The sequence below is a fragment of the Austrofundulus limnaeus genome, unplaced genomic scaffold (genome assembly GCF_001266775.1).
Source record: "Austrofundulus limnaeus strain Quisiro unplaced genomic scaffold, Austrofundulus_limnaeus-1.0 Scaffold1, whole genome shotgun sequence".
In the NCBI taxonomy this organism is placed as follows: Eukaryota; Metazoa; Chordata; class Actinopteri; order Cyprinodontiformes; family Rivulidae; genus Austrofundulus; species Austrofundulus limnaeus.
In genome coordinates this window covers 7679677-7694698 of record NW_013952403.1, presented here as the reverse complement: position 1 = coordinate 7694698, position 15022 = coordinate 7679677, and the positions used below count along the sequence as shown (strand labels likewise).

At 38.3% G+C, this 15022-nt stretch overlaps 1 protein-coding gene across 1 annotated transcript in view; it reads left to right on the top strand.

Annotated features, from left to right (window-relative positions):
- LOC106517135 (putative methyltransferase NSUN7) overlaps positions 1 to 15022 on the top strand; it is an 18424-nt gene that overhangs the window by 952 nt on the left and 2450 nt on the right. Inside the window, exons 2-7 of the mRNA XM_014007852.1 lie at positions 7330 to 7431; positions 7548 to 7700; positions 9799 to 10677; positions 10958 to 11059; positions 12301 to 12415; positions 13265 to 13388. Of these exons, the coding sequence (XP_013863306.1) occupies positions 10569 to 10677; positions 10958 to 11059; positions 12301 to 12415; positions 13265 to 13388 (450 nt within the window). The 5' untranslated portion in view covers positions 7330 to 7431; positions 7548 to 7700; positions 9799 to 10568. The remainder of the gene's footprint in view (positions 1 to 7329; positions 7432 to 7547; positions 7701 to 9798; positions 10678 to 10957; positions 11060 to 12300; positions 12416 to 13264; positions 13389 to 15022) is intronic.

Genomic DNA, 15022 nt, shown 5'->3' with positions numbered 1-15022 from the left:
GGCATATTGCTCAGCCCTAGTCCATTAGAAACTTTTTAAAGATTGAGTCTTTCTAAGATGGCAATGATTCACTCGGCTCTGCTTTGACTGTCAGTTTGGTAATCCGGTCAGAGCTAATCAAAAAAAAAATTGTTTTTTCAAATTGAGGTTGTTCATAGAGAAATTAATTGCTCATAACATTTCCACAGATCTGAAATGTTCCCTCCCTTTTTTCCTGTTCGGTTCTGTGCGTCATTGACATTCATTTGCAGAACTCTGTCAAAAAAGGAGAAACGGGAACGTTGTAATTTATTAGCGATTATTCACTTGTTTTCTTGTGCTATTCTTTATATAAACTATGGTTTTGTACCTTTTTAGTACACACAGTGTACAGTGAATAACATCAGGTGTAACAGTATATTTGGTAGAGACATGCAACATTTTGATGACGTCATTTTGTGCTCGCTGTATCTTGACATTTACTGCCTCAGTTTGAACAAATCTCTGCCCTTGCTACAGACTGGACACCATCTGTTGTAGAAATTGATGTGTTACATACATACTGACAGCCACACATTGTACGTACACACACATACATAAGCTGTGCCATTTGTTTTACTTCCAGTGACTAATCCAAAATTGAGCTGAGGTCTAGAAGAAATGCTGCAGCAGCAAAACATGCAGAGGAAAAATGCCAATGAGCCCTGGTATTGATCTTGTGATTATAACTCTTATCTGCTCATAACAAAAACTTGCTCAGTAAGCTCCATCTTGTGGGCTGACAGCACAGACTCGTGTCCAGCTCTGCTTATCTGCCAATACTTACATGGTGATGCTGATAAACCTGCTGTAAATGGGACATTTTAAAGAGAAAGACAAAGCTAAAGCTGCTTAGAGAAAAATATTATCTGTGGGTTTTTGTTTTTTTTTGCCCCTATTTCCAGTGACTTTTGTTCCATTTTTAAAATCTTCTGTTCTTTTTCTATGCCTCTGACCTCTTTGCTTAACAAAACCCTTTTACATACCTGAGCAGCTATCTGTTTGATCACCGATCCAGGGGCAGATTATATTGTCAAGTCTTCATATCTCATTAGCTGCTAATACAGTATGTCCTATAGCGTGAGGTTTATGCTGATGTTCAGCTTTGTAAAGGAATTTTTTTTTCGACAAGACTTTGCCGGTTGAAATTTAATTGACCTTGTTGCTAGCTGTGAAAGCCATCCTCTCCCCCCCTCTATTTTTCTGCCTGCTGCCCCTGAGAGTATTTCAGCTTCATTGTCCATACTGTCCAACTAGGCTGCCACACCGCAGAGTTACTGAGGCTGCTGCTGTCTGAGCAACACAGGTTTTTTTTTCTTGTTATGCTGGTCTTACAGCATAAGAGAAAAATACTGTTTTTGTCCTTGACCTTGGATCACAGAGCTTACAACCAGTATGCCTCAGCAAAAATTAAAACTGTAAGATACATAGAGCATTTTAGCCCAAAGGTGAATGGGTGACTTGTAGTGATGACCTTTTCTTAGCCTGCCCACAGTTAGATTAATGTCCAGCTGGGTTTGCTGCGAGACAAAAACTTGGAGATCTGATTCAGGTTCAGTCTTGCACTAAGAATTTGTTTGACTGCAGTCACCATCAGTCACTGGATGCTCATTGTTCAGGACTTGAATGGAAGCCACAAAACACACAAACTCAAAATGAGCCTTGCAGTGAKTACTGTTCACCCCTAACGTGACAATGGAGGACACTCCCCATTTCTTTTATTTTTTTTTAAACCACTGTTACACCAGACTGACATGGTTGTGWTGTTCTGTATTCAGGTAAAACCCAAGCAATGTGCCTGCTTTTTGATTATGCCTGCTGTAAGTGATTTATGACTGAAATTTATTTTTTATAGTCAAATTGCTGTGTGTGATTTATAGTATGTGAACACTCACTGACCCCTCCACAGTGCCAACTGTCAAGACCCCCTTTGGGGTCTGGTTTGCAYCATACAGTGAGTGGTTATCTGCTAAGAGCTTATCTACAAGACCTTCTGCAGAATTTTAAACCTTAGCAACCATAAAGACCACTGCTAATGTTGTATGCCTGTGTGTCCTCAATTAAAGATAAGCTCTATCACAAAGAAACATACATTTTGGTTTCCAATTTTGTGTGTGTGTGTGTGCAGTTGTACCTGCAGATCTGTCTGTTTGTCCTGCCCTTTTGGGGATGCCCAGGGTGCATTTGGCCAGGAACCAGCAGTTTGCCATGACTTGCTGCGTTAGGTTAACAGCAGTGTGTGTGTGTGTGTGTGTGTGTGTGTGTGTGTGTGTGTGTGTGCTTTCCATGGTGCTTCACTGCACGCGGTTTGTGTTGGAAATAATGCAGACGGTGACCGCACATGTAATGAGCTCAATGAGTGTTTTTACTCATTTAGCAACTGTGGTTTCACACWTACAGAAACACATGACTTTTGTTTCCACCTTTTTATTTGCTGCTTAACAAAAGCCCAAAGAGCTGTTGTTCTGCCTCACTGGACTCACACATTAGAGAAATTGTTCTTTTGTCTGGGTTTCTGTAAGCACCACTTGCATTGGGACCTGGCTGCTGTTTTTATTTTTATTTTTTACCAAAAAAAGGAGAGAATAAACAATGCTGATGTTCGTTTACTCCAATACTGAGAACTAATAAAAAAAATCTATTTACAGGACCATTTTTACTTTAGTGACATAACAGTTAGGGAAAAGCAATAAAAACACTGTGAACCAAATAAATATAATGAAATAATAGAGCAACTTTTCTTAGCATTTTTAGACCCATGTCCTGATCTAAGAAAGCAAAATTTGAGGACCGGTAATTATTGTCTCACTGAGCAATTTGACATCTAACACAAGTTTAAAAGCTACCTAAAATGTTCAGTCAAGGTCCAGATGTCGATTAAAAAACAACAATATAGTACAGTATTTTTATATTTTCAATATAGAAGCAAATGTTACCTTGAGGAGTTAAAATACCCCACATTGCCATGCCTGCACTGGCATTATTGAACTCATGAAGTGGCTTTTAAACATTCTTACCATCAACAAGCTCAAAGGGTTTGTATTGATAAAAACACAAAGCAGAAATGTAATTTTAAATCATTATTATTGTATTAATTAAATGATGTGCCAGTACATGGTGTGGACACTGATCGCAGCCATTTCACCAGCTGTGAATCAAATCTATTTTTAAACTATATATGAAGGAGACGTGTGGTTTATTTAGTAAGCCTATATCATTTTTTGCACTTCTAATATATTTTTTAAAGTGAATTAAAGATGTCATCTAGGTAGCCAAGAAATTCCAGCATCTGTTTTCACAGGCTTTACAAATGCAATTGTAAAATGAAATCTGCTTCTCTGTGGGGTTCGTAACAAAAGGAATATTCTCAACAGACTGAAGAGATGACAGATCCGTGTAATGTCATATAATAAAGGTACATGTCTGAAAAATATTGAGGACAGTGAGAATTAAATGACAACCCACAAATGAACTGCTTTTAGACTATTATAACCAACTTTCATGCTTGCTGCATGTGTTTTCTCTGATAAAGCTTTGGTGTATTCGGTTTATTAAGTCTAAAGCTGTAAGTGTAATCACTCCTTTTCACACACCCGTTAGCCACAGACATAATAAATGAAAGAAAGAAATGAGGCAAACGAAGAATCGGATTAGCTCTAATTAAGCATCAAATAAGCATTTAATCATGGAAAATTAAACCCCGATCTAATTGAATTATCTTTTCAAAATGAAATTAGGGGATTCTAGGAACCACTTTAGCTCTTTCTCTTAATGTTTTCTCTCTTTTTTTTGTTTTCCTAACCCTGTTGTTATCATCGGATGTGGGTTTATCCTTCATCTTATAAATTTACCATCAGGGTAATTTCTTCTGCCTCATTTACCCTCTACAAATAAGACTTTTTTTCTCCTCCGAGATAATTAAATTTTGATATAAAGATGCACAAATCTGCATCGTCGTTACTCATTCGTACAATTAGCGTGCAAAACCCTCATTATTACTTGAGTTGTCATTCTGCCTAACCTTGGATTAGTTTTTTTCTGCACAGATCAAGAGTTGCTGGAGGGTATTATGATCAACAGTCGCTTTTTTTTTCACTCAACCAAAGGTGGGTGAATTTCACATTGTGTGTTGTACTGCATCAGTGTTTAATCCCTCATGTAAATCTGCATAATGTCACAGAGAGATGCAACATGCTCCTGGATAGRGGCACGTTAAACCTCTTTATTATACTCTGGTATTCATGTGGTACTGTTTACACTCCACAATTGTGTTGTATTTTGTTATTTTTTTTGCACTAAGATGTTTCTTTCATAAACCCAAAAAGCACCTTGATATACAGTATTTGTGTTTTATACCTCAGTCAATGACAGCCACTCCCTGAGCTACAGTACATGTGGCTGAGCACACCTGGTTGTGTTTTTCTCTTTAATGAACGCTCTAAGCTAATAGTTTTAAGATCAAATAGTTGCAACAAGCAAGGAGAAGTGTTTGTTTTTAGCATTTAAATGTTTTCTGCAAATTGTATGCTACATGTGTCCCACAGCTACTGTGCTGAATATTATTGTTCTGCTATCTTTCATAAAAAAAAAAATATATATATATATTCTCAAAAGGTTCACTGTGAAGCAGCTATTAGACTCAGGAGGTACGCCCTGCTACTTAATAGGTACCCTCTGGGGGAGATTGATGTGTACTTTTGCTTTACGCTTAACACTCAATAATAAAAGAAGCTATAGAAAAGGGAGGACCTCTGGGGCTATTTCTTCTAACATTCTGGCTGGTGATAAAACATGCACAGAATACAGAGCTGTTGTGCATAGTGGGCTGTTTGAGAAGAAGGGTAATGACAGCAGGAGATAGTGATTTTGTAAATGGAAAACAGTTGTCACAGGTGAAAGATTGTACACGAACAGCTTTTACTTTAGTGCAAGTTTGAACATATAGAGACACATTAGCAGTCAGATTTGTGTTTGCATCGCAGCGCCCACAAACACACACGTACGTCCCATGCAGCCCTCTAAAATATGGCCTTGGTTGAAATGAATGGCTCTCCCTATGTGTCGGTGGCAGGTCGTTATTCTGCATCCTTCTRACTAAACAATAAAGCCTGGACACAATGAGACAGTCTTTGGAATTCTCTTRCACCTTATTTCACACCGCTGGCTTCTATAAAGTTCAACCTTGATAGAGAAAGGAGAAGGGGCGAATGAGAGAGAACAAGGTGGCCATAAAAATGGAGCGCACGAGGGTATTGGAAATAGAGTGGCATGAAAAAAAAAACTAAGCTATAGATAGATTTTGAGGCCTGGAGCTCATTCAATCACAATGGAGAGAAAATGAAGTCWAAATCCCGAGGAGGGTAGAAATAACCTGTGTGATGATGTAAAATCTGGCAAAGCAAACATAAGGTACAAAGCACACCTGGCTGCTTCTGAATCTGTTAACTCAGCCAAACACAATGTTCAGAAATTATTATATTGAACCCACTTTACTATTGATTTTTTTTACATTTTGTATTTAAATATGTGGTCAGAGGTTATCAGCAACATAATCAGACTGCTTCAGCTTAAAAATGACGAGAAACCCACTTTAAACGTTCAACATTTTTACCTAAATGATGTGCTTTTATGGTTGTCAGGCTAACWATAAAACATTTAACTTGTGACTGATGCCAGGGGCCGGGATAAGGAACACTACAAATAATGGATAAAAAAACTTAAATAAAAAGAACGTCTGTGCTAAAGCTAATAAAACATCCCAGCAGTCTCATTAATCTGTATTCTATTTGCCAAAAACTGCTGCATTGCTTAATTTTTCATTTTATTACTACCCGTCCTTCAACATGAAAAATAATGGAGTCTAATGGAGGTAACAGGTTAGAGGTAATAAAAGAAAAATACAACTTCTGAGCACTGCTACGTCGTCTTCCCAACATGTTACACTCTAAAAATGAAATGTTGGATTTACTWAACCATGTTATGTGACCTGYTTCCACTTAACTGAGTTGAGTAAATTCAAAGCAATATGCTCATGTTCTTTGGTTAAAAAACTGGTATATTGCTTTGAATTTACTCAACTCAGTTAAGTGGAACCAGGTCACATAACATGGTWAAGTAAATCCAACATTTCATTTTTTACAGTGTAGGGTGACGTTTACCTGTAGAGACTAGGAAGATCTTGGCACCAAAATGAAATTATGCCAAAATTCTGGCCAGCCTTATTTAAACMTCATCCATTTTAGRATAAGTTTCATACAAATAAAACAAGGATTAGAATTTAGTTGTTTCCCAAGAACCTTTGGTAGCATCTTATTCAGTGCATTGAGCTCATCAATACATACCTCAAAGCAGTCTGTGTACTGAATGCACTGAGTACTTTATTCATATTTCACTTGTAGTTATTATTTAGTTATTTGAAAAAGCTTAACCGTTGTGRTTATTACTGTTTTTACCTGAGATTTACACTGAAGTTAAGTACTGCTATGAATCACAAGTTTAATGTTACCTACTTGAATTAAACTGTTGAATAAGTTAGTTTAGTTATTTAAACATTTTCAAAACTGTGTCCAGTTTAATTTCTAGTGTCAGACGRCTGGATCAGGAATTAATAAACGTGTACTCTAAAGCAGGTTATGGGACAGTGTTGCCTGTGAGAGAGGAGTCTTCTCACTCGAGGGTTTAAATCTCGGAAATGTTCAGATAGAACTTGAGAAGATGAGAGAGGACAAGCGGATTGCAACAACCTGTCTGAGAAATTGACCTTTTAAAAAAAAAAAAAATGAAATTGAAGCCTGTGGAAGGAATAATAAGTGCTTGCTAATTCCTTGGCTTCAGCATAAATCCTTGTTGCATTCTGGTGTCTCTGCCCATTATCCCAGCAGTGAGGATGTGGCAAGCTGTTGCTGCTATGGAACACCATCTGCTACTAATGCGGCTGATGCCCTCCAACCCTCTGGGAGGAAAAGGTGGGGATGGAGAGAGGGCATAGGCATGGAGAGGAGGAAAGAGAGATGGGAAAGTATGTGTGGAGGAAAGATAGAGACGTAACATAGACCTCCTCCTAGGTTTAATCAAGTGGCAGCTGTGGAGTTAAATAAGGTTAAATAAGGACACCTTTGAGTGGTTTTGCATCATTTTTGTAGAAACCAATGAACAATCCAGGTTTGTGTACTTTTTGGTCATTCGATTTTCATTTTAAAACAAAGATATAAAATAAACAAAAACAGACTATTATTGTTTGTGCTTTCGGTTTTAGCTTTTTAAAGTCTTTTAGGTCACAGATTATATGTACTTTTTTCTCTTACGGTTTAGCCTGATGATCACATGAGCCTTGTCGCCATCATGCTCTGGGACTTCCAGAACAGGGAGTTTCTGGCCCGGCGACGCCAAGGGAAGGAGGAGGTCATTCAGGAAGTAAGCGATGTGGAGGATTTTCTCCTTCGTTGCAGTAAAAATCAATAAATAAATAAATAAATAAATACACAAACATGATTGCCTTATTTAATTTGTGTCTTTTGTTTGTTTTGCAGGTCCAAAACCAAGCTGGCAGCCTCTTTGGCCCGCTGCTGGACCAAACTCAACATCTTATTCATTGCGAGTTTCCTGCCAGAGAGTGTGAGAAAGAAGCAGGAGATGTCAGCCAGCCTGCCTCTTTGTGCATGGGTCAACACCCTGKAGAGCAGGTGAGCTGGTTTTACACAGATACAGATAACAGAGATCCTTTTTAATGCACACCTGCACATAAACACGAGAGGGCACCTAAAGAAGACATACACCAAGCTTTATCTTGTGGTGCTGCTCAGTGTTTTACGGACTAGGGCTCAGCTGACAGCCAATTAAACCACAATAGTCTGTGTGTGTGTGTGTGTGTGTGTGTGTGTGTGTGTTTGTGTGTGTGTGTATGTGTGTGTGTGTATGTGTATGGGAATATGCTCCAACAAGACTGATTCAGGTAGGTGTAAATCCTGCTTCTGTGCACAGGTTTAATCAGCAACACCTCTCAACCAGCTCTTGGACTGTAAAGGTCACCTGTTGGGACAAATGTGTGTTCTGTGTGTGAGTGTGATAGAGGATTTTACAGCAGCTACACTCAGTGTTGTATAAAGTACCACAAAGTGATACTTGAGTAAAAGTACAAGTAMCTTACCAAAAAATTACTTTGGTAAAAGTTAAAGTCTCCTTTAGGAATATTACTTGAGTAAAAGTCTTAAAGTATCTGATATTTTTGTACTTAAGTATTAAAATTAAAAGTATTGATTTAAAATGAGCAGTTAGATTTTACGTAATGACATTTATTAGGAGGTGACCTCCCCAAAGAACTGCAGAAATGACTGTTGTATTAAAATAATTAATTGATGTTCAATTTAAGATGCATTAGTCCAGCTGTTTCAGTTTATATACATATACTGTACTGTATAAAGGCTGCACAAACCTTTTCCCCAAAATGAAAATCTATCTGAGGGCTGCAGCCAAATGCAAAATATAATTCATGAAATACAAATACTTCTTAAGTACAGTCCTTTTATTTTAATGATTATGTCCTGCTGGAGTGTGACATGATTTGTTTGTGTACAAACTAATACGCTATCAGAATTTTATATATTTATACTTCTCATTCAACCACAGTTAAATCCACTCTATCTAGGAGGTTCACTTTATAMGGATAGTATTTATTTTTTACAACAACAAGCTGGAATGAAAACKAGCAAAAATGAAATAAAAGGAACGACTTTCTACTTCTTGCCTTTTTTAAAAATGTAAGGAGTAGAAAGTACAGATAATTGTGTGAAAATGTAYGAAGTAGAAGTAAAAAGTGTGCTGAAAATAAATTACTCAAGTAAAGTACAGATACCCAAAAATTCTACTTAAGTACAGTAACAAAGTATTTCTACTTAGTGTAGCTAGAGTTATAAAGTAACTATGGAAGTCTTTGGAAAGATCAAAAAATACATTCTGCACCCTTATATGATCCATGCTAGTCATGCTCCTCTTTGTCCTAGCCGCAACCGTTTTTCCTTTAAGCCCTCCTCTTCTCTAATCTGCACTTATTGTTTCACCACACCTGTGCTTCCAGTCCTGACGAGGTCCAGAATGTACTGAGGAATGCAGGTGAAATCGACTGGACTATTGGGGGGTCAGACGCTCTGTGTGGACAGTCTGGTGTTCCCAGCTCAGCTGAAAACTCACTCAAACTCCTCCAAGCTGTTTTGMGAGAACAAACTCATCCTCCAGGGACAAACTGCACAGAAAAAGGACGTTTTTGACAAAATCGGCGATATTTATGCGTCTGAGGAAATATGCTCCGTTCCACAAATCTTCACAGTATTTCTGGTTTTATATTTGTGGTGGACTACTGTAGGTCACATTGATCGTAAAACCACAGCTGAGATTAGTTTTCCACCCATGCAAATATTTTACACCACTTCCACTCAAATGGCRGAACTTCATTTTGGGCCATAAAGAACGGTCCTGTTGGAAAAGAAGTGAGAATTTCATCATGAAATTTCTATTGCACATAAACTAAGCTGCCACACAAACTGTAAACCACAACATAATTAAATCTGATGTATTGACCAAATTTAATCAAACATTCAGAGCTCATCTAATTTTTTCTCTTATGAGTCAATAACACTGCATTTTTCTTTTTTTTAATCTGCTTTTTGAAAAAAAAACGTCTCTTTTCCTTTGTGCCATTCTTTCTTAGTTTGTGTTTTGGTGTCTCAAAATGTTATAAATCTGCTTTTAGAGAGTTTTTTTTACACAATTTTCTTTTTTTTCTAGGATAAATCTTGCAGTCTTGTCCCAAATGCAGTCTGCTCCCTCTCATGAGAGGAAGGAGACATTCTTATGGTGGGCTGCTTCTCTGGCCTCACTGTGTCCCACATGGCCTCCCTCGTTACAGAGAAACACAAAGCCATCAGCAGCAAGCAGCCGACGGGCTACGTTTGTGTCAGCGACTGCACGGATGCTCAGAGGGAGGAGCTTCAGCACACGGTCTCCATCATGGGCTGCGACAGTAAACATGGGAGTGTTGTGTCTGTGTTAGACACAAAGGAGCAAATGAAAGGAACCAAAGCAGAGAAGTCCCTTTTGTCTTTTCAATGATGTCATTATTTGTATTTTTTTTCCTTTAAGTTTTTTTAAAGACATTTCTGGTACACTAAATATAAAGTGAAATGACAGATCTTTTGATGAAAAKAGGCTAGCTGTTGACAGTAAATTCCCAGGGATACCTGTACGTGAATCATATCAGTGTGCTCTAAAACCAGGTATTCRGCGGAGATCCAGTCTGTATGAATATTATTTGCTGAAAGTGGCTCCCACCTCTGCTAGTCTTTAGAAAGGCAATTACAAGAAAAGGTCTGAGGTGAGATTTTTATAATTGCAAGAAAAATACCCCAAGGCAAGAATTTTTGGAGTAAAGGAAGAGTGGAACACTGTAAGTAGAATGAAAGCACAGAGGAGAAAGTGTCACTGATCGTACTGCTTATCTCGTCACTGTGTACGCTGCCCAGACGTGAAGCTGACACAGGAGGTCTTCCAGTCTTTGGATGGGGGGTGATAAGAGACTTCAAAAGGTGCGAGTTATCCTGGTGATCCCCAGGTGCTCTGTGTCGGCAGTCAGCAACCCCGTGGATTTCATGCTGCAGGAAAAGGGAGGTGTGTGCTGCAGAAGAGCCAGAAAGCGCACTTCTGTCTATGCTACATTCTGTACACACAAAATACATATTTATTAACCTTCATTCAAACACACTGCAATACAGTAATAATGCAAGGTACATAACAAAAATATATTTTTAATTTCTAATAAGGTCCTGTCATTGACTTCTACAAATGTAATTTACTTATACTTGAGTTTTTTATGCACCTTTTTTTTAAAAGAGAGCAATTAAATATAATAATATCCTGCTTTGCTAAACCTCCTTTTTCTGTTTTTCAGGCCCAGAGCTCCTACAGGACCTTTCACATGGTTCCATAGCCCAAAGCAAACTGGAGTCTCTGGCTGCGCAGCATGGGAGAGACATCGATCACGCCTTGAAGTGTGAGTGTACATCCACCGTCCTCGTGTAAACATACACACGCTCACCCAAACACACACACACACACATGGTATAATACCAGTCTCAAGTGTGTATTGTCTCTCAACTCACTGACACAATAATGCTTACACTTCCTAACTCTCTAATCTCATGCRATTAGACTGAAGCCTGGTGTGTTCTTCATAGATTGTCCAGGTTTTAATTAGAAATGCTAATGCCGCTCTGTGCTGGTCAGACGAGGTCGCCTGAAGCTCAATTTTCCATGAGTGATCAAGCGTGTTCTGTACATTTTGTTAAACCAAACTTGTGAAAAATATTGGTTTTGTTAAATGACTTTATGTTTTGCTACATAGACATGCCATTTTTCTGTTTTGCAAGCAGCRACTTCTCTTTTCTGATCTCAATGTGGCTTTTCCTTCATTTCACTCAACTTAATTGATATCCACGGGCTGCTCTCATTAGCTTCAGTCCATCTTGTCTTGTTCAATGCTCTTCTGTCTTTATCTGGCCTGGGCTGTGTTCATCAAGCAGGCAGAGTCTCTTGGTTGGTTAAAATCTAAACCACCTCCTCTAATCGCACAGCTATCGATCTGCCCTTGTCCATCTGTTTGCCACTGTAGATACTTTCTAATGGGACTGGTAATTAATGGTAGGTATGTATTGAGTGCCATGGCTCAATTAAGTCAATTGTCTCATTTCATTGTCTTTATGTGGACACATGCATTGACAAAGGCTCAGGCGAACACACACACACACACACACACACACACACATCCTGCTCTAAAGATTTCGTAGATTCAGAAATCTCCGGTTATAAGAACATTTTGGTCTCGTGTCTTTGATCTCTTTGTATTTTTGTTTCAGCCTCTATTCCTCATGTTTGTTTGGAGATGGTTTGTCACATCAGGCAGGTTCTATTTGTTATCAGCTGAGTTTTAAATGTTTCTGTCTGGCTCTAATGAGTTGGAAAGAAAAAAAAAGAAACTTTGAGTGATGGATGTCAAACTATCGGCAACATAACAAATTACTAAGCCTGTAGCAGCTCAATCAAACGAGCATAAACAAGCATAAAATCTTAATAATTTAACATGCTGGAACCCATTTCTTTAAAATGGCTCATGATGGGGGAAATAAGTGAAAATGAGGAATCAAATTTAACTGTTTATAAATTGATATAAAAAACCTTTTTTAAACTTATTTATTTATTTATTTATTTAGTTAGTTCCCATGGTTTTGGCCGTAGTGTATTCCACCTGTTCGACGTACCCAGAGGAGAATGTGAGCGTGGTAAACACAGCCCTGCTGAAAGCCAAAGCCTGCTCAGACCAGAAGGGGGAACCAAAACAGTTAAASTTCAGGTAAGCCTCGGTCTCTTGTGTTCTCTGCGTCTGCCTTCATTTTTCTGCCAGACTGTCTATCAGCTTTCAGATGTGCCTTTTTCCCCCCCCAGTTTCCTTTTAATCAAGATTCTGTCAAAGCCTCAGTAAATCTCATGATAGACCTCAAGGAGTTTCAGTAAAATATAACCAAAGGCATCATTTTATGTCTTTTTAGATGCTGAGGAAAAGCCCAAAGGAACCATCATTACACAGTTTGAATTCACGTTTATCCCAAGTGTTTTTCTTTTTCCTCTGAATTTTTAACTAAGACTTTGTTTTAGATTTTTAATTCCCACAAACGTACGAGACCGACTCCTGTCTGAAGRGAGCTGTTCAGGCGTGCTGGCAGTGCTGCAGGCTGGTATAAATAAGACAGAAGTGGCATCATTGGAATCGATCCCACTGTCTGTACGTGCATTGTAGGTGCGCAACTATTAATCATTTAGTCAATGGAAAAAACACTGATATGATATAAACATTTATATTTTAGAAGGGCAAAATGACTGTTTTCAATGTTTTGCTTGACTTCTTTCTTTGTTTAATTTGTGACTTAAGCCTTTGAAAGTAGATGTTTTGGCTTTAAACTCTAATTGAAACTGCGTTAAAATATAAACCTGGGCTCTGACAGCTCTGTATGATCAAGTTCTACTGATTCTAATTACAAAGCAAAACATTTTAGTCCCAGAACATGTCCGTTCTACAGTTCTATCGATGCTTTTCTTCACTCTAGAGATATTTTATTCTATCATGCCTGGTATAGAACTATATTTTTAGCAGCTACCATCGCTTAGTTTTACATTCTGTCGTGTTCTGCACCTTTTTATCCAGGCCAAGCCCATCCCCGTTCCACTCATGTGAGCGTGGGGAGGCCACAGCGGAAACAAAGTCATTCTTTGTACTGGAGCCTTCAGAGCACAATAATGGCTGCTTTTTGGCTGTTCTTACCAGAGAGGTGAGCATCGCTGTGTGGGACTTCCTTTAATTTACAGTAATTTGCCGCTAAACTCTAAAGTGTTTGGTTAATCAAAAGGTGTTATTGTTAATTGCAGATGTAACCACAGAAGCACTGTAGGTTCCAGCTGAAGTGTAAATAAGACATAAATAGATTTGTAATCCCAGAGATTTGAGTCAAAGCCAGTAAACTGAATTGAACTTTTCCTTTAGACTTCTCTTTGTCTCCACTAGAGGAAATTAGTTTACMTTTTTGATCTTTATCAAGTTGCTCTTGAGAATAAGATGCTGTATAAATGTGTTTTGAAGAGATTTTTAATTGTAATTTAAATTTTTATGAACACTAGTATTTTTCACTTAGTTATTAGAGGTGTAAATCACCAGCTTTATCACGATACGACATCAATACGTTTTGATGACGATTTGATATTTCTCTATCACAAMGTCTGTCATGATATGATTTTGATTCAGTTCAATTCACATATCTGCGATCGACATAATGTGATATCATCTGCCCATCTAGCACAATGACTGTGTTAGATGGGCAGATGATATTGATTCCCACCAAGCATATGATGACGATATAGATCGATATTTTCATTTTGCCTCTATAACTGAATCACGAACCATTCAAAGTGATATATRGATATAGATCAATGTATCATCACACACCTATTACCATAGTTAATCTGTCAGTCAAACCAATACACTCACATTGACTTTCTTCCTCCTCCTGTTTGCCTTTTTGCTTTGCCCTGAGAGAGACACTGGACAGAGATGGGAGCTATAAATGGCTGTGAATGCAATGTGTTGCAGTGGATTTGTAGAGCTGCTTGAAGTGCATTAGAAAAATCCCATCAAATCTTTGTGACCGAGCTTACCTATGTCTATATAATCCYCAAGGTTTATAATATTACCATCTCATGAAGGCTGCCCTTATGCCTTTGATACAAGTTATTAAGCCATCTTACACCCAGAGGGGGTGACGGAGCTCTATGGCACTTTTGTGTCTGTTTCTCTCTGGCTGTTCATCATGTTTTATACCTCCACAGACAGGAATGAAAAGATAATCAAACTGCTGTAATGGTGCCTCAAAACAGGCATTTTTTCCCACCTCCCAATAAACTCAGCTAATCAAAAGTTATTGCGGCTCTCTGAAAAGCATCYTAAAAATAGCAATTATATAAGTGTTTGAATGCTATGTGGCTTATATCGGCTGTCATAGTCGCGCACAGTGAAGTTGTTTATGAGCCTGCCATACAGGAGCAGCTGGGGACAATAAAGACGTTCCAAGCGACGTGTTTCTGGCCTAATTTCCAGATGAAAACAATYCACATCACAAGTGGATTTCCCCTAAACTTCCTCCTATTGCCAGACGACGGACGGTAATAATAGGAGATTCAGATTGCAACACTTTTTGCTTTGACTTTGCCTTCCTCGTTGCTTAAGATGAATTTAGATGCTGTTGCCAAGGTTTATTGTTTGTAATCATTTTTGATGCAGGAGATGAAAAGGAACGGATCCAGGGCCGCGAAATGCTCCGACAACTCATTTTGGCAGAGTGTAGTCGGAAATAGGAGATTTACAGCGTCTGGCGTATTTGGTTAGTGGAGATAGAGGGGAAGTGAGATTTAC